General features: G+C 51.6%; 1 protein-coding gene across 1 annotated transcript; it reads right to left on the reverse strand.

Moving 5' to 3' along the window:
• Window positions 1–1393: 1393 nt before the first annotated feature.
• On the reverse strand, window positions 1394–10842 carry LOC120404518 (zona pellucida sperm-binding protein 1-like). The gene is made up of 13 exons (XM_039537226.1): window positions 10595–10842; window positions 8350–8471; window positions 7619–7930; window positions 7090–7360; window positions 6165–6308; window positions 5276–5460; window positions 5093–5190; window positions 4090–4217; window positions 3802–3991; window positions 3564–3714; window positions 2709–2793; window positions 2076–2199; window positions 1394–1571 (listed from the first exon to the last, which is right to left on the reverse strand). The coding sequence occupies exons 1-12, from the start codon at window positions 10785–10787 to the stop codon at window positions 2078–2080; spliced, it is 2001 nt and encodes a 666-aa protein (XP_039393160.1). The 5' UTR covers window positions 10788–10842; the 3' UTR covers window positions 1394–1571; window positions 2076–2077.
• Window positions 10843–18512: the final 7670 nt, after the last annotated feature.

Here is an 18512-nt window from a genome sequence, read left to right on the forward strand (position 1 = left end):
ATATTAGTAACTGCTACAGTTACATCAACATGTCAAGGAGAGAAAACACATTAAGCAAGATTTTTAATCTCTTACAGCTGCAAGACTATTCCTGCACTACAATCTAAAGATTAGCTTGACTTCCTGTTTTAAAAAAACCACAAACAACCTGAGGCAGACATAAGCTGTTTTGAAATTGCTGACCAAGGAAGGCAGCAGGGTCATGCTCACATCTCATGGTCAACCCCCTCCTGACTAGTTATGCTAAGGCTGCTACAAAGGCTGTCAGCTGCTTTTGACAATAAACATAATACATTCCAATACTAGCAGTAGCCTAGGCATTTTGCTGGGTTGTCAAAATCTCCCCTTATAGTGACACTTAGCCACTAGAGCGGTGTTGGTGGTGTAGGCACTGGAATACCAGGGGCGGCTCCAGGCCCCAGCACGCCAAACACGTGCTTGGGGCAGCATGCCACGCAGGGCGCTCTGCTGGTCGCCGGGAGGGCGGCAGACGGCTCCGGTGGACCACCCGCAGGCATGCTTGTGGAGGGTTTGCTGGTCCTGCGGCTTGGGTGGACCCTCCACAGGCACACCTGCCGGAGGTCCATCAGAGCCACGGGACCAGCGACTGGCAGAGTGCCTCCCGCGGCATACAGCCCTGCTTGGGGTGGCGAAATGTCTAGAACCGCCCCTGTGGAATACCACACTGTTATACTGCTGGGTTGGGAGAGCCTGTATGTGAAACACCTAGGCTCTCAGTTCTAGAGAAGAATTTAGAGTGTCAGCTCTAGGCTGCTGCACACCTAGACTCTACTGCCCTGCATTTGTGACCTCTGCTTTGGAGAATCTGAATGCTTGTGCCAGCTGGATACATCAGCTATCTTCTACCCACAAGACTTGTCCTCTGAGAGTGGAGGCTGATCTAGTACATGGTGCCTCAGTCCTAGCATATTATGTAGAGTTCATCTGTGGTGGGGGTAGTAATGGAATTCTCCTAGGGAGCTCCTCTATTTTGGCCCTTAGGCAGTGTCGAGGGGAGCACTTCTTCTCACAGATGCTTGAAGGAGACACATGCAACAGGGTGTTGTGATGCAGGAGAAACCTGTGCTGAACATAGATTTACCATAGTTGCAGTTATGCAAGGCTTGCTTCTTGCTCTCCTTAGCAAGTTGAGCTATGGGAACTTGTGCTGGTTGAGGCAGCCTTGATGCAGTTAATATTTGCTTGGAGGGACTGGTGCATGTATGAAGTCTATGTGAGCTTGTGGGGCCCTAGTACCTTAGAAGGCTACACCTGGGGCAGTGGGGGGAAGGATACCACCTTTGGTTTACAGAAAGTAATACAATCTAACTGCTGTTTCTGAGTACTGCATGCCATGGCCCACCCCAAGAGAATGGGGACCACAAGCCACCAGCAGGATACAACCAGTTTTATTGTTTTTTGTTACAATGTTCCTTCATGAGGATTTTGGAACCTGGTCATCCAGCCTTCTTTCTTCCAAAGCAAGATCACGGCAGTGAGGATGGAGACCACAGCCACCAGCAAGAGCCCAGCCAGGAGCACAGGGGACAGGTCCAGTTTAGAACCAGGGTCTGTGGGAAAAGGAGATTATGGCTTAGATATGTGGCCAGAGGAGATGTAGGATACCTAGATTTATCTACCCTACCAGGGATGGGATAAGACTGACTCCATCCCTACTCACTAATGCTAAACTGGAAGCAGGCAGATGGTTCTTTGCATTACTCCCTGCCCCTTAGGGGACACTGCTATCCAGCAACTTAAATCCCAGCTACATGCTTTTGAATGGGACATCCTCAGTTACTCTTGAGTCAGTCCTGTGTTCCCCACTCCCCAAACAGAGGCACGAGTAAGAGCCTGGCCAGATGGGAGTCCATGCATCCTCTGCTGCTAGCAAGCTTCTGTTACCAGTTCCCTCCTACAAGGCAGGTCATTGATTCAGTACCTACCTCACCCCTTTACACATTGGCAGGAGACAGTGCCTCCCAATGAGACAGGACTGAAGTTGCCATGTGCCTGGCCGTGGTGTCTGACACCACTGAGTGGGGGGGGGGGGTGAGATCTGAGAGGATAGTTACCTTCATTCCCATAGACTGGCTCTTTGAATGCCTCTGGGCTGTCCCAGAAAAATCACAGGCCCATGAGAGCTCACCGCATCAAGAGGCTCTGTCCCATTTTGGATACTCAGAAACCGACGGCCTCCTGCGGGTAGGGGGAAGTAGAGAGAATTAGAGAATCTGGAGGCTCTTCAGGGCTGCCAGCAAGCTGAAGCAGAGCTCACTCAGAACCAGCTGCTGGCCTGACAAGGGGGTGATCTCTGCTCACACCTCCAGGCCTCAGAATTAGGACTGTCCTGGAGGACAAGGAGTGTTTATTGGTTCCTACACAGCTACAGGAGACAGTCAGGCCATTGTTACATCATGGCTGCCACAAGGATGGGCAGGGGATCTGGCCTAGTGGTCTGTGTCAGATGTAGCTGTACTGAGTTACTTCATGCTGATGCATGATGCTTTTAGAGGCTGTAGAGTACCTTACTCATGCAGTTGATCCACTGGTCTGAGCTGGAGTTCACACTCCTTGCCAACTGTTTCTATGCTGTAGAACATAGCTAATTGGACAGTTGAGAGCTCTGGCTGGGCTGCAGCCAGTGTGGGTCTGGAACCAGCAGCAGCTTGACACACCCATGCTTAGAACAGAGAGGCCAGACTTACTTGCAGTTACCCCTGATGGGCATATGGTCCTGCAGGATTCCAGCTGGGATGGTGAGCAGGCGGAGGCACTACAGAAGATGTACACCTAAACCAGACATGGCAGAAACCCAAGTTACATAATGCACTGGCCAGTCATTCTAGTCAGCAAGTGCACAGCCTCAAACCATGCATCTCCAGAAAGGACTGGCCCTTTTAACCTTTGAGGTCTGATTAGTTACTGTAATACTGGACTTGCATCTTCATTGGGAAAGTCTAGTCATGGTGTTCAGCAGAGGGCAATGCATCCTGGTACATCACCTGCCAAGGAGGTGCCAGTGTGTACAAGTCACTGGAGGATTTCCTCAGACTGATTTCTTGAGTAGGCAAAACCTATGAGTTTGCTATTCTTGGATTGAGAACTAGGGTGGTATTTGTCCACCCCAAGGAGGCCCTACTCCAGCAGGGAAATCTTCATGCTATTTTCTAATTGGTGGAAGGCAAAGATCCAGGTTATATACTAGAGCTGCTTCCACCCAAGGTCAGTCTTGTACCCAGGTCAGTAGTGACCAGAACCATGCAGTTCAGTGGTCATAGGGCTCAAGACCAATGTTCTTATGATAGATGAGCACTGCTCCTGAAGAGAAGTGGGGCTGCAGAACATGTGAGCCAACTCACCTACCACAACATGACCAAGGTACCAGGAGTCAGAATAACTCCTCACAGGGGCTGCAGCTTGCAACACCCTCCAAAATGGACCTTTTCCAGTTGGATGGGCAAAGTTCCTCTTTAAGAGGAAGAGGCTATTCAGGGGTCACTCCCCTAGCTGTAGTAGGAATGGCTACCAATGATAGGCATTCAGCCCCCGACCTCACTTACCAGTCCCTCGAGCACCGTCTGGGAAGTAGAGTCCACAAAAGCAAAGGTGGAGAGGACAAAGCGCTGGTGATGAGTTGGGAAGGGCAGCTCAGATGAGGCAGGGCCCATGGGCACAAGCTGGGTTCTGTAGTTGTCTCCTAGAAATGGGCACCTAGGAACAAGGAGGGGTAGATTTAAGCAGGTTGCCAGGATTGCCACTCCTTGAGAGCCAGTAATCCCTTTGCCCCCAGCCACTCACCCGTCCACCAGGATGGGCCACTGTGGCTGCTGCACGGGGTTAGCACTTTGGGTGGCCCAGCACTGGTGCAGAACCAGAACCAGGGATGGGTCTGTTCTCTGCAGGATGCGAACCTCCACGTAAACAGGGTCCCTGAGTACCTTCACCACAGGATAGTCTATCTCCGTGAGATACGATCTGTAGTTCAGGTCTGTGGGGGAAGAGGGCAGGAGGAGAGCAGAGCTGAGCTGAGATGCCTGTGGGCCTTCAGGGAACGGGTTCGCTGCCCTGGAGTGAGGGGTCACCTACCTGTAGCAATGCGCAGCTCAAGCCGGAGGGGTCCTGCCTGGGTGACTGGAGCAGGTGCGGGGGGCAAGAAGACGTTGACCTGGACTGGCAGGAAGTCACTGGCATTGTAGATGCAGCGAGCATGGAGGCTGCACAGGAGAGAGCAGAAGGAGGAGATTGGGGTGGTGCTGTGAATTCAGATTGAGGCCATACTGCTTCTGGCACTGACTTAATAGTTCAGACAAGAAAGGTCAGGACCTATCAGTACTTGGATGTCTCCATCAACCCTTCTAGCAAATCAGATGTTCTTCCCTACAACTTGGACTCCACAGAAGTGTCTAAGCATGGCCACATGGTGGGGGAGGGGTGGTGTGGAAGAGGAACACCTTCTCAGACAGGCTAGAAGCACCTGCTCATTTGTAGCCACATCGCTCCTGGCAGCAGCAATTCTGCCACCAACTGTTATCCAACCTAATATAGGGAGAGGTGGGCAGTTGTTACTTAAGTGATTCAGAAAGAGGCTCTAGTTACTTGCCATTAATTGCATGGTGGTTTGCTACAGTAGAAGCTATCCTCCTAGTATCCCAGGCACATTTTAGTCTTGTTTTATTCTTCCTTGTCATTGGACTGGGACATGCATCAAAAAAGTGTCAATTTTCCACAGGATATTTTAGAAGGGATTTTAATCAAAGTTAATCTTTGATGACAAATTCCAACTGACTAGAGTCCAGAATTTTGATTTCTGTTTTCCCCAGAAAGTCAGCTTTTCCCTCCTACTGAAATGTAGAGTTGTCAAGCTCTAGTATTTGTTAGCAGTCCTGAATTTCAAGGTAGTTTTGCTTTGTGGTACTGGAAAGTCAGCTGTCTACCATAGAGATGGCAGAATTAAGACTGACTTAGCATCTTGAGATTCTTCTGTCCTGAAAAAGCTAGAAACTAAGGGATCTATTAGATTCCTCAGAGAGAGGATTTGTCTCACACTGAAAGACTCTTGTCTATGCAGGACAGAAGTTGACCAACTTACATGAAGGTGCTGTCCCGAGTGATGGAGCCCTCTGGCCCAGTCTGTATGTCAATGCCAGAGATCAGCTGATTCTCATAGATTAATTTGTCCCCAATCATCTGGAGAGGAATAGGAAACAGGAGGTGTTTAGTCCCTTCTTGAAGCAGAAGAGTCTGTGCTACATGTCAGGGGATGTATTGTCACCTGGACTGTGGTGCCACATTGTGTGAGAGGGAAGCGGAAGAGCACAAAAGCTTCTGTCATCCTGATGGGATTGCACCCTGCCTGGGCATAGGCTAGCCGTATATTGTCCAGGATGATGGGGTGGTCAGACATGTCCTTGGAGACCACCAGAATAAAGTGACCATCCATGAGGCACTGAAGAGTGACTACAACACAAAGGAGTAGGGTTAAGCACAGCAATTGAAGCCTAATGATGCTGAACATGTGGGGGCAGGAACCCCAACCCTTTATTACAAGCCAGAGTTAGGTTTGGGCACAGACATGCTGAGGGAAGAAGCCAATATTCATGGTGCCTCAGAACACAGGCTAGTATGCTGCCCCTCACCCCCCTTTTTTTTTATTTCTCCTTCAGAAAGATAGAGAAGGTTATGGAGAGGAGGGCTTTGGGCCATATTCCCCCAATGGAACCCCCTGGAGAGAAGATGCATTCTTTCTACTTACCTTGCAGTGGCAGAGCACACTCTGTGTAGGCCCTTCATAAACTGAGGTTTCTCAGGTGTTGAGAGAGTTCAGGCTTATATTCTTGAGCCATTTCCTCTCCACCCTTATGGTTGGGGCAATGGGAATCATTGTGGAGAGCTCCCATGCTTTAAGTGGGAAGGTGTGAACATCTATGGATGTACTCAGCCTGGGTGTGAACATCTATGGATGTACTCAGTTTACATCAACTCTGGGCCCTGAATACATGATCTGGGGACACTTTCCATCCCCTGCTTCTTCACCCTGCCCAGTGGAAATGGAATGAGACAGCAGCAGTTGCTGGCTCAGGGCCTAGCTCCTCCAACTGAGTGTTATCATGTGAACATGCCCTGAGCTCTATGGGACAGAACTCCTTCAGCAGGTCCCTTACCTGTGTTTCCATAGTAGCAAGGAGTAGTTGGGTCAGTCCTATCATAGCAGCAGCCAGCCTGGAAGCAGGCAGCTTGGTCAAGGGCATCTGCACAGGGGATCTTCCCAGCCACCACTTGGCACTGCTCCGGTGTCAGGTGGGCACCTGGAAGATTGGGGTACAGACCACTGAGCACAGAAGATGATTGGCGCACAGTACATGGCCACTTTGCTACCCCAATACACTTTTGGGTACCACTGATGGTGTGGAGAGGTCATCCGATCCCTCTCTGGCCTGGTTAGGACATGCCTCAGGATTAGGGTAAAGAAAGTCTAGGACCCAGGAGAGAGTGGGGTGAAGCCTTCATTTGTTTGGTCTTCCCCCACAACTACTGTCTTTAAGGACCCACAAGAAAACAATGGATAGACTAGCCCACCCCCTTATTAGGCCTCATTGGTAAACAAATGTTCTCTGGTTCCACATCTGTTTTTACTGAGTATGGTTTCAACTTGGTCCTTGAGTTATATCAATAGGCCTTTTCATTTAGGCTAATTCAGTCTGTCTCCTTTATACCTCTCCTGCATCACCACTTCATGACATTTTTATAAACTTACACATTTTACAGTGAATCTCACAGTTAGAGTAAATGTGCAGACCCAATCACCACAACAGATCCCACCCACACAGGTGTTACACAATACCCATGGACCAGACACCACATACTCAGATCCACCCCCCACACCACATTAGTACAAGAAAGGTCATAGTTCTGTTTTTATCATCCAGCTCCAGTCCCTGACACAAGCCATGATGGTTCTTGGTAGAGGCCTCAGAGTCAGGATGGGCTAAGTTCTGAATTTGAAGGTGTACTGCAGTGTCCTGGGCAAGGGTGAAGGGCAAATACAGCTTCCCTGAATCCCAGCAGTGGAGACACAGGAGAACGTACCGATATTACTCAGTGGAGGATAGATTTGCGGCACCAGGCCCGGCTGCGGCTGAGGCACCGGGCGCACCAGGCCCGGCTGCGGCTGAGGCACCGGGCGCACCAGGCCCGGCTGCGGCTGAGGCACCGGGCGCACCAGGCCCGGCTGCGGCTGAGGCTGAGGCACCGGGCGCACCAGGCCCGGCTGCGGCTGAGGCACCGGGCGCACCAGGCCCGGCTGCGGCTGAGGCACCGGGCGCACCAGGCCCGGCTGCGGCTGAGGCACCGGGCGCACCAGGCCCGGCTGAGGCACCGGGCGCACCAGGCCCGGCTGCGGCTGAGGCACCGGGCGCACCAGGCCCGGCTGCGGCTGAGGCACCGGGCGCACCAGGCCCGGCTGCGGCTGAGGCACCGGGCGCACCAGGCCCGGCTGCGGCTGAGGCACCGGGCGCACCAGGCCCGGCTGCGGCTGAGGCACCGGGCGCACCAGGCCCGGCTGCGGCTGAGGCACCGGGCGCACCAGGCCCGGCTGCGGCTGAGGCACCGGGCGCACCAGGCCCGGCTGCGGCTGAGGCACCGGGCGCACCAGGCCCGGCTGCGGCTGAGGCACCGGGCGCACCAGGCCCGGCTGCGGCTGAGGCACCGGGCGCACCAGGCCCGGCTGCGGCTGAGGCACCGGGCGCACCAGGCCCGGCTGCGGCTGAGGCACCGGGCGCACCAGGCCCGGCTGCGGCTGAGGCACGTAGCGCATGGTTAAGTCATGTTCAGTGGGCTTGGGGCAGGTCATGTTCACGTCACGGGTGGCAGCAACAGCCCTGGTGCTCAGCAGTTCTTCTACACGGACCCGCAGGTGGTTACGGCCATCCTGTACAAAAAAAGAAAGTGCAAGTATTAGGTGTGTCAATCAACCTTGAGGCATTAATAGAATTAGGCGCAGGGAGACTAGTAGGGAGCCAACCGCTTTACCTCTCTGCTGGGGGTTATGGGAGAGGTCAGTAAAATTAGTTGGACAGCCCACAGTAAACACTTCATGGCTGAGATGCTCAGTGACACTTTCTGGACTGGAGAGAATCCTGTGGCACCTTATAGAGTAACTAAACGTCTGTTAGTCTAAGGTGCCACAGGATTCTTTGCTGCTTTTACAGATCCAGACTAACACGGCTACCCCTCTGATACTTGACTTTCTGGACTAGAGCCAAGAACTGTGCTTTGCTGGGATGCGGCACAGGTCTTCGTAATGGGAGCACAGAGGATGCCATGGAGGTCAGAGGTGCAGAAACTCACCTTCTTCAGCACATGACAGCCATTGTAGCCTGCTGAGAAGATCACAGCCCCTTCCTGGTTAGATGTGACCCAGTGGAGGCAGATGGAGCAGTTAGTAACCTCAAAGGCTGTCCCAAACTCATCTGTGGAGATAGCATGGAAGTGGCAGGAGAAGTTTGACATGAGACAGTTCCTTCAGCACCCTCCCCCCGCCTCAGTAGTGCAGAAGACCAATGTCTCTTAAGTATTCCTATTTGGAGCAGGGACAGTGGTCCACTACATTGTGGCATCTCAGTGCAGCTCAGGTAGGCCTGATCCTAAAATAGGGAGATTCCCCTTTTATAAGGAATCAGCTGATTCCAAAGTGAGGTTTTGGGACATAGCCCTATTACAACACTGCAGTGACTCCAATGTAAAGTTATCCCACAAGACAAGCCTAGGCCACATAAGCAGCTGAGAACTCAAAGCCACTCTTTTGGGAGGTTACAAGAAGGCTTGTGTCCTCTGCCTTCAGTCTAGGACTTACAACTGAGAGGCTTATTTTGGGGAAGGAGCATGTGCAATAACACAAGCTAGAAGGAAGAGAGTTAGGTCTGGCACCAGCCTGTTTAGGCCATCCAGATACATCCTAGGAGCAGTGACTCACAGCACATCCTGTGAGGCATAAAGGATAGTGTCAGTTCCGAGTAACAACACCTGTATTCCCCACTCATGGTCCTTTGAGGACATCTACTCTAGGTCCTCAGTTCCTCTGCCATCACCTCTCTTGGGCAGAGGCCTGCACCTCTGCCTCCTGATCAGTGTGTTCCCTGCCTATACTGCAGTATCCCCAGCAAGCCAGGCTGCCTAAATGGCCAGCACCTGCACTTTGCTTTCTCTCCAATAGGTAGGGCCCTACCAAATCCACAGCTATGAAAATGAGTCACCAACCATGAAATCTGGTCTTGTGTGCTTTTACCCTATATGATGTAGATTTCATGGGGGATACTAACATGTCTCAAATTGGGGGTCCTGTCCCAAAAGGAAGTTGCAGGGGGTCACAAGGTTATTTTAGGGGGGTGGTGGTCATGGTATTGCCACCCTTAGTTCTGCACTGCCTTCAGAGCTGGGCAGCCAGAAAGCAGCAGCTGTTAGAATATCAAACTAACTAAATCATCCCAGCCAGGGCTTTGTCAAGCCTGACCTTAAAGGAAGGAGATTCCACCTCCCTAGGGAACCCATTCCAATGCTTCACCACCCTCCTAGTGAAGAAGTTTTTCCTGATATCCAACCTAAACCTCCCTTACTGCAACTTGAGACCATTACTCCTTGTTCTGTCATCTGGTACCTCTGAGAACAGTCTAGATCCATCCTCTGAGGTGCCCAGCACCCCACCAGCAGCACAGAAGTAAGAGTAGCAGTACTGCAATTCTCCCTCTCCCTCACCTCCTTTTTGGGTCAGGACCCCTACAATTTCAGATTTAAATAGCTGAAATCATGGAATTTACAGTTTAAATTCTGTGACTATGAATTTGGTAGGGCCCTAGCTATGACCAATGTATTGCCAGCTGCTGTAAGTTACTACTCAGCATCTTCTCAGCAAGCACATTTATTCTTAAGACAGAAGATGTTAAAAAAGATCCTACATGCATGCTAAGAAGCTGACCAGAGGGCACCACAATGGCCAGCTCAAGCTCTGGTAGGTGTTACTCCTTCCAGCCTTTCCCCAAGCGTTGCCCCCCAATCCTTGGTGAGACAGGTCTGTCCCTTTGCTGAGTCAGCTTAAACTCAGGCTCTTTTTCCAGGAGTCCTTTCCTGGTCTGTTGGTCCCCAGAGAGCCCAGTTTGAACTAGTGTATAGGAGCCTCTCCAGGAGGTGGTACCTCTCTGGGGGTTAAGGCAAAACAGCCAGCTTGCACAATGGCCATTCACTGTTTTTAGTTCCTGGAGGAGCTGCACTAGCTGCTCCTCCATATTGGGGAGCACAAGTTAGCGCTAGACCAGTCATTAGGACAATGGATACTTATATTTAATTCAACAACAAGGCCTTCCATGGATATGCAGGAAGTTACCCCCAGTCAGTCACACTAGCCTAGGAGTTCAAGATCTAAGGTTAACAGGCAGGCCAGCTAAGATCATGGCAAAAGGAAGGAGGTCACCTCACAACTGAAGGTTAAGAGATCACATCCCTGCTCCAGCCTGCCCAACAGAACTAATTAAGTCAGAAGCTCCCAGTTTACACCATTAGCAGATGAAAAGGCATAGGCCCCCACCAGGCAGCCACTTACCCACAACTTTGAAGCGGACAGTGCGGCCTGGGCTGGGAAAGACCAGCAGCTGCATCCCATAATCTCCACAGTCATACTCATACCCACGCTGCAAGACAGAGAAACTGACCCCAAGGAAGTCCCCCTGCTCAAGTGCTGTCCCCAGGGACCAGAGCAGTACTAAGCTCACAAAATACCTATAGCCTAGCCCCATAGTTTCAGGCACTGCTAGCAAAACCCTGCCCAGCAGCCACTTCCCATTACAAGGAAGCTATGAGACTGGAGCTTTATAAAATCAGCGTGGGAAGGGGCGGGCTGTGAACCATGAGAGCAGAGAGGCTGCATCTGTGGAGCTCCCTGCTGCTGCTGAGGGGCCGGGTCACAAGTGCAAAGCTCAGGGTGAAAGGGAAATGTCAGCAAAGCTCCTACCCCCATCTTCAAATTCAACCCCAGCTTCCTGCCCTCCTCCCAGTTCTTGTTTTGATATTGTGATGGGAATTGAAGCTTCCCTCTCCACATGATCTTCTTTTCCCCTCTATTTCATTGTGTTCCTCTTTCATGTAGTGGTGCAGATCTCTGCCTGCCATGCAAGAGACTGGGGGTTGATCGCCCGGTGGGGAGGCAGCATGTTTGATGGGGTTGCCTGCGATAGCAAGGGACTGCACTTGATGTCCCACAGTTTTCTTTCCAGTCATATATTTGCCTCCCTTGTCTACATTTATTCTCTTTCTCTGCTCCACATCCTCATCCCTCCAAGCTGCTCAGAGCTCTTGGTACACATTCATTGAGCTTCATTACACCTCTGGTGAGAGAAATAAGTATCATTATTCCCATTATACAGATGGGGAAACTGAGGCACAGGCGGCACAGCAACATGCCCAAGGTCACTGTGGGGGATTAGTGTCAGGCTTGAGATTAGAACCCAGGGGTCCTGATTGCATATGCTGTGCACAGACCAGGAGTTCATGCTGCCCCTCTTTCAAAGTCTGAAAACCTCCTCTGAGGGGAGCATGACCAGAATTGAAAACAAAAAGGTGAACGGAAGACACAGGAGAAAAGAACTCAGCTGGTTTGCTAATATTCTTCTTAGTTTATTTCCATTTTCCATCCAAGGGTTATATTTTGAAAAAAACATTGAGACACAGTCTTTTAAATTACACTTTTCAAACCTACCTAGTGTGAAAAGCTGGACACAGCAACCAGTGCTGAGATGTGATGTTGATTGGTGCCCTAGAAGTGCCTGGGAGAAATACAAGCAGTTTCTCCTGCTCTAATGATAAGAGACCTCTTGCCATCTTTTTCCTGCTTCCCCTTCCTCTCCCCCTCCTCCCGCACATCTGAACAAGATGACCAGGTTGGCCTGGTTCTTCACTCCCTGTTGCTCCATTTTGTTTGGGCCCTTCAGTTCCCAGCCTTCATACAGCAGAGCTATGGACCCTAAGTCACCAAACTTCATCTTCTGCATGATCCGCTTCTTGAGCTGATTAACTGTGTCGCGGAGATCAGCTTCCAGGCACAGTGTTGTCTGGTCTATGAAGATGATGTTCAGGGTCGCTCAGGTGTTGGTTGATGGTTCTGGGCTGATGGTGAAGGGTTGTGGGTGGGCGGCCTTTGCCAAGGGAGCCTTGCAAACATAGGTGGGACAGTCCTGCAGCACTGCTGAGCAGCCGTCCTTCTGATTAACCTAACATGACAGGTGAGGAACAGAAGAATTGGAGACATTATCACCAGAAAATGCCTATTAGGGTGTTGTGCCAACTACTGCACCCATCATGCTCACCTGCTATCCCCACACATTCCACCTCCTGCACCCATTGTGTGTCCCTAACCCAGCCATTATCATTACTTATTATTTTGTAGCACCCAAAAGTGTGTTTTGCACTTCCCTGAAACAAGTACAGACACAGACCTTGCCCCAAGGAGCTACTGATCCTAGCCCTTGTCTACACTAGGGATTTCTCTTGGTTCCAACCATTCGTGTCTTTCACTACCATGTTTTCCTTTGAAGGACTTGAAGCATTTCTCAGCTTGGATCCGTGTAGGGTATGTCTACACTGCACACTAAGTCTGGGTCTGTGGGATCCAGTGTTTCCAAGCCTGCACTTGAGCATCCATACTGCACTGTAAACCTGGGTTTATAATTGCTGGACCCGGGTTTCTCAGCCATGCTAACACATCCATACCACACTACACAGACCTTCTTACTCGGGCCTGTGGCTTGAGCTGTGTCTACACTGCAAAATGACAGGACTTGGACCTGAGTTGCAGTAGGACTTGGGCTCTGACCCACCCCCCCAGCAGGCAGTACCAGATTTACCATGGTGCTGGGCCCACAGTCCAAAGGGGCCCCGGCCCAGCCCGGCCAGCTCTCCTCCGCCCCACCAGACAGGGGGCAGAAGCTTAGTGCTGCAGGCTCCTGCTATAGCAGGGCAGGCTCTGACAGCAGCCAAGCTCCTCCCCCGCCTCTTTCCCCATTGTGCTCCGTTCCCTCCCCCCCTCCCACCCCGCTGATCAGCTGCTTGCCCGCAGGAGGGAGGAGGAATGGATCCTCAGCACGCTGGCTGCTCCGGGGAGGAGGCAGAGAAGAGGTGGGGTGGGGCTTTGGGGAACCGGCTGGAATAGGGGCATACCCCCTCCAGCCCCCTGCCGTGAGGACCCCCATGACCCCAGCCAGGGCCGGCTCTAGGTTTTTTGCTGCCCCAAGCAAAAAAATTTTGGCTGCCCCCCTGTCCCAGCCCTGGGCTCCCCCCACCCACACCCCCTGCCGCCCCAGCTCTGGGCTTCTCCCCACCCCTGCCACCCCAGCCCTGGGCTCCCCTACCCCACACCAGTGCCCCCACACCTCCTGCCGCCCCAGTCCTGGGCTCTCCCCCCCCACCTGCACCCTCCTTCCGCCGCAGCCCTGGGTCACTGGTAACTCGCTCCCAGGGCGGGTCATTCAGCAGGAATTTTAGATGTGCACAGAACACAGACAGGATTGGTTCCCATATGATTACAGAACTGCAGTAAAGTGGAACAATTTTCAGCTTGTGTGATTGGAGGATATCTGGATGCATATTATAAGACTGTCCTACATCAACGAGGGAAAGTTGAGGTGCCTTTATTATTCTTTTGTTCCACTCTTTCTTTCTATGGGGAATTTGCCAATGTAATATCACTGTCTTTCTTTTAAACAAACAAACAAAAAAAAAGGCAATGGCTGTTGAAAATAGCAATTCCAGTCCTAATAACCACTGGGAAGCATTTCTTGCTCAATTTTATTCTACTTTTTCTACAGCAAGTTACAGTGGATCAGTATATTTGATTTGGGAGAAATGAAGTAACAGCTGCCCAAACTGAGCTTGAGCACTTCTGAATTTTGAGGTGTTCAAATCTGGAAGGCAGCTGCTGGGTGTGTGTGTGGGGGGGAGCTGTGGGCTCTGCGGGGGAGCACAGCAACATGTATGCAGCAGCTTGTCTGGCGCTGCGCAGAGCCAGACACGCTCGTCTGAGTGGCACGGTAAAGGGGCCGGGGGGTTGGAGAAGGGGTAGGCGGTTCTGGGGGGGCAGTCAAGGGACAGGGAGCAGGGGAGGTTAGATGGGTCTGGGGTTGGGGTGGGCTGTCTGGGGACTGGCTGCGGTTGGTTCGGCATGGGAGTCCCTGGGGTTGGTCTGGGGACTGTTTGGGGGTGGTGTCCTAGGGGGGAAGTTTGGGGGGGTCTCAGGAGGGGGCAGTTGGGGACAAGGAGAAGGGAGGCTTAGTTAGGGGCAGGGGTCCCAGGAGGGGGCAATCAGGGGACAAGGAGCGGTGGTGCTTAGATAGGGGGTGGGGTTCTGGGGGGGTAGTTAGGGGTAGGGGTCCCGGAAGGGGGCAATCAGTGGACAAGGAGCAGCGGCGCTTAGATAGGGGGTGGGATTCTGGGGGGCAGTTAGGGGCAGAGGTCCCGGGAGGGGGTGATCAGGGGACAGGGAGTGGGGGGGGTTGGATGGGTTGGGGTTTCTGTTGGGGACAGTTGAAGGGAGTGAATGGTGGCAGGGTGGGGCTACCCTCCCTCCCTGTGGAGTGTCTTGTTGTTTGAATGTTGAAATATGGTGTCCCTACCATTCACAGCACTCACAGCACACTGCCGCATGAGGTCCCACTCCGTCCTTTCCAGTTGGTAGTGGCCAAGGGAATGCTGGGAAATGTAGTTCTTTCCCTGCTCCAGGGCTGGCTCTATAGGCAGGGAGCTAGCCAAAGAACTACAGCTCCCAGAGCCCCCTGTTGGTTCTGCCACCCCTGCAAATGGGCTGCCCCAAGCAGGTGCTTGCTTTGCTGGTGCCTAGAGCCACCCCTGACCCCAGCCCACACCCACAGCCCTCACCCACCCTGAGCCCCCCTCACACACACCCAGCCCCCTGCACCTCCCCACACACCCAGCCCCCCCATCCCATGCCCTGACTCCTGAACCCCCATCCCCACCCCCATCCTGAGCATCAAATGTGAGCTCCTGCACCCCCTGCATTCCCACCTGCACTCCTCGCACCAAACAGGAGCTGCCCCAGGTAAGCGCTCCACACCCCAACCTCCTGCCCCAACCCTGAGCCCCCTCCCTCACCCTAACTCCTGGCCAGACCCCGCACCCCAACGTTGTTTTACAATATTTGGAAAGATCATTAAGTGGTCCGTTGAGACCCTCCTCAATTTTCAAGTGGTTTGTGGAAAAATAAGTTAGGCTACAAGAACAATCAAGGTACCTCACCTTATTTTCATTTACTTGCTATTACTTATAGGAGGAGGATGAAGAAAAAAGAATGAAAAAACGGGGGCAGGGGGAGATAAGAGAGAATGTTCTTTTTCTTGGCTGGGTCCCAAGGACGGGCCCCAAAAATGAAGCTGAGCACAGGGCCGGGGGGCCCCACTAACTCTAAATCCACCACTGGCTGTCACATCACCTGGGCTGGGGATACTGTGTCAGCTGATCCCCACAGTCTCCAACCTACCTGGGCAGTACAGCAGACATGGCCCTGCCCATTAGTTCCTCTCCACTCCCTAGCCCACCCACCCCTTGCTTCCCACCGCTTAAGGCTTAGCCCTCTTGCTTTTAAAAATGATTGCTTGCCCCTCCCCCCCAGGCTTTTCTGGCAGCCCTGTTGCCAGGTATCCAGTTTTAGACTGGAAACTCCAGTAGAAAATGGGACCTGGGTGTCCAGTTAGCAGTGCTGACTGGAAACTAAAAGTCGGGTTATAGGAGTAACCACATTATCCTCCACCCCTCACACTCCCAACACCCACCCCAGAGGGCTGGAAGAGAACCTCTGCTGCTGCTGCTGGATGTCAATGAACGTGCGGGAGTCAGGGTCCTGCACCCCCTATTTCCTGCAATTCACCGTGACTCTCAGCCAGCCGATAAAACAGAAGGTTCATTAGATGACAGGAACACAGTCAAAGCAGAGCTTGTAGGTATGGAAAACAGGACCCCTCAATCAGGTCCGTCTTGTGGGGTAGGGAACCCAGACACCAGTGCTGGGCCTCCCTCCGTTTCCCCAGCCAGCTCCAAACTGCAACCCCCTCCAGCCCCTCCTCTGTCCTTTGTCTCTTTCCCCAGGCCAGGAGGTCACCTGATCTCTTTGTTCTTCAACACCTTCAGTTGGCACCTTGCAGGGGAGGGGCCCAGGCCATCAGTTACCAGGAGACAGTGTGTCAGCCATTCTCTGTGCAGACAGCATCACACCTGCCCTCTAGGGCTCTGCAACAATCACACAGCCTTATCCCACCACCTAGATACTTAAGAAATGCATAGGGGAAACTGAGGCACCCACACAGTATTCAGAGAAAACATTAAGAACATTCCCACTTTGTCACACTGGAGGAGGGGCAGCTCAGTGCAGAGAGAGATGAAGAGAATGGGCTAGAACCAGGGAGAAGGTAGGTACCCGCTCTATGTGGGTAGGGGTGGGGGGGATCCTGTTTACCCCCTCTCCAGCCCTGCTGCGCTTGCAGTTTACCCCAGGCCCCTCCCTTACTCTAGGGACCAACCCTAACTCCCGCCCCACTGTGCTTTTGCCCTTGGCCCCTTTTACAATCATCCCCCGGGGGGGCCACAAATATGTTTGGAGCCAGGCCCACAAAAAGTTAATCTGGCCCTGCTAGCAGGGTTCTAGGACCCAGGTCCTGAGTGCTTGCTGACCTGAGTCAGACTGATTTGTGTGTGGACAGGAGTGGGGCTTGGACTCAAACCCAAGTAAGACATACCCAAAGTCTCATTACAGTTGTCCTATCACTGAGGCAATACTAACCTTGAGGATTTGAATCCAGAAATAACATTACAGCAACAACTGCCTATGGGAGAGAACAAGCCAATATGATCTGTGCGCTGCTGGGGGGGATGTTTGAAGTCATGAGATTTTAAAAAATAATACATTTGGGGTTGTTTTTAAATGCCTTCTTGTTTTGGAGCCTTTAAGGTCTATGTTTTCAGGCTTTTCTCTGTGCCCCTGAAAGCTAGAAAAAAAAATTTTTTTCCTTACTAAAACCTGAGATTCTCTTAATTGTGTGCCTCCAGGAACTGGGGTAGAAAAACACCCAATATCATGAGACTTATAATAAAGTCATGAGGGTTGCCAATACTGCATTTTATTTTGTTCTCTAAATTCCCTCCAGTTGGTGACTTTTGGTGATAAGGTGTGCGCACACACACACACACATATACACACATTATTTTTAAACGTTTTCATCTGGCAATGCTGGGAAGGATTAAAGGGCTACAGGGATCAAATTATGGAATCAAAAGTGAGATGAGTTTTGAGAGAACAATTAATCACAGGAGAACGACACAGGTTCATAAGTCCTTTTAGATGTATAAGATGCCCCATTCTATATGGAAGAGTATGTTAACAATTCAAATAATCTTACTGGGGTGGGGTGGGGGGAAAGAAACCTAAACATTCGCAAGGTGAGGATTTTAGACCTGATTGAGAATCAAGTGGCTTCTTTTACCTTATTTTTGGCAACCCAAAGGCACAGAGGCACACAGATCATCTCAATGACTGATAAAACACAGGGTCAGGGATAAGAGTAAAAGAGGGGGAAATGGTGAGAATGTGAAAAGGGAGAAAGAGGAGAGAAAAACAAAGACTGATCAAGAGAAAAGCTGGGTTGTTGGGGTGGCAAGTTTGCAAAATTAAATAAACTCAACTTTATTTTATCCTTTCTTTTGCACTGTTGTCCTTGTTCCTCCTTCACCCCTTCCTTTCAGGCTGTCCTTGTTAGCCAGCAGAATCGCCTCGCCCACTTCTCTTAGGTAGCAGCTGACCCATATCCACAGTTTATTATTTCGATGGCTCTAGCCTGTAGGGTGACCAGAAAGCAAGTGTAAAAAATCGGGACGGGGTGGGGGAGGGTAATAGGTGCCTATATAAGAAAAAGCCCCCAAAATTGGGACCGTCCCTATAAAATCGGGACATCTGGTCACCCTACTAGCCTGTCAGCTCTGCTGTGCTGTGCTGTTGGTCCTAGGGCATTCCCTCAGGGATGTTTGGGTTATCACCATGGAAAACCCCTGAAATTCAGACTAAAATGCCCCAGCCTGCAGAAACTGAAAGCAAAAGATGTTGTTTCAGGGTACAGCAGCCAGGACTTCAGAAAGTCTGGAAGTGACAAACAGGAATGCAGGGGGCGGGGACTTGATCCATTTACCGTGCTTAATAAAAAACATCACTGAGATGGGTCCTAACCAAATCCTCACGTCCAGCGTGTGTTTGAAATTGAAAACATTTGCTGCTGGCATGGGGACTTCCAGCTCCCCTCTCTGTGCAGGGTATAGGAATTGGGCAATACCCTCTTGTAACACTCACTGTGTTTGTTCAGCCTGGGCATGTGTGTATTTATGCCTAGGCCTCACGTGTTTGTGTGTGGTTAGTAACAGGGTTATGTGGCCCCAGTGGGGTGGAGAGTGCCTGGTAGCTCCTTGTCCATTGG

This window comes from Mauremys reevesii, linkage group 4, assembly GCF_016161935.1.
Source record: "Mauremys reevesii isolate NIE-2019 linkage group 4, ASM1616193v1, whole genome shotgun sequence".
NCBI lineage: Eukaryota > Metazoa > Chordata > Testudines > Geoemydidae > Mauremys > Mauremys reevesii.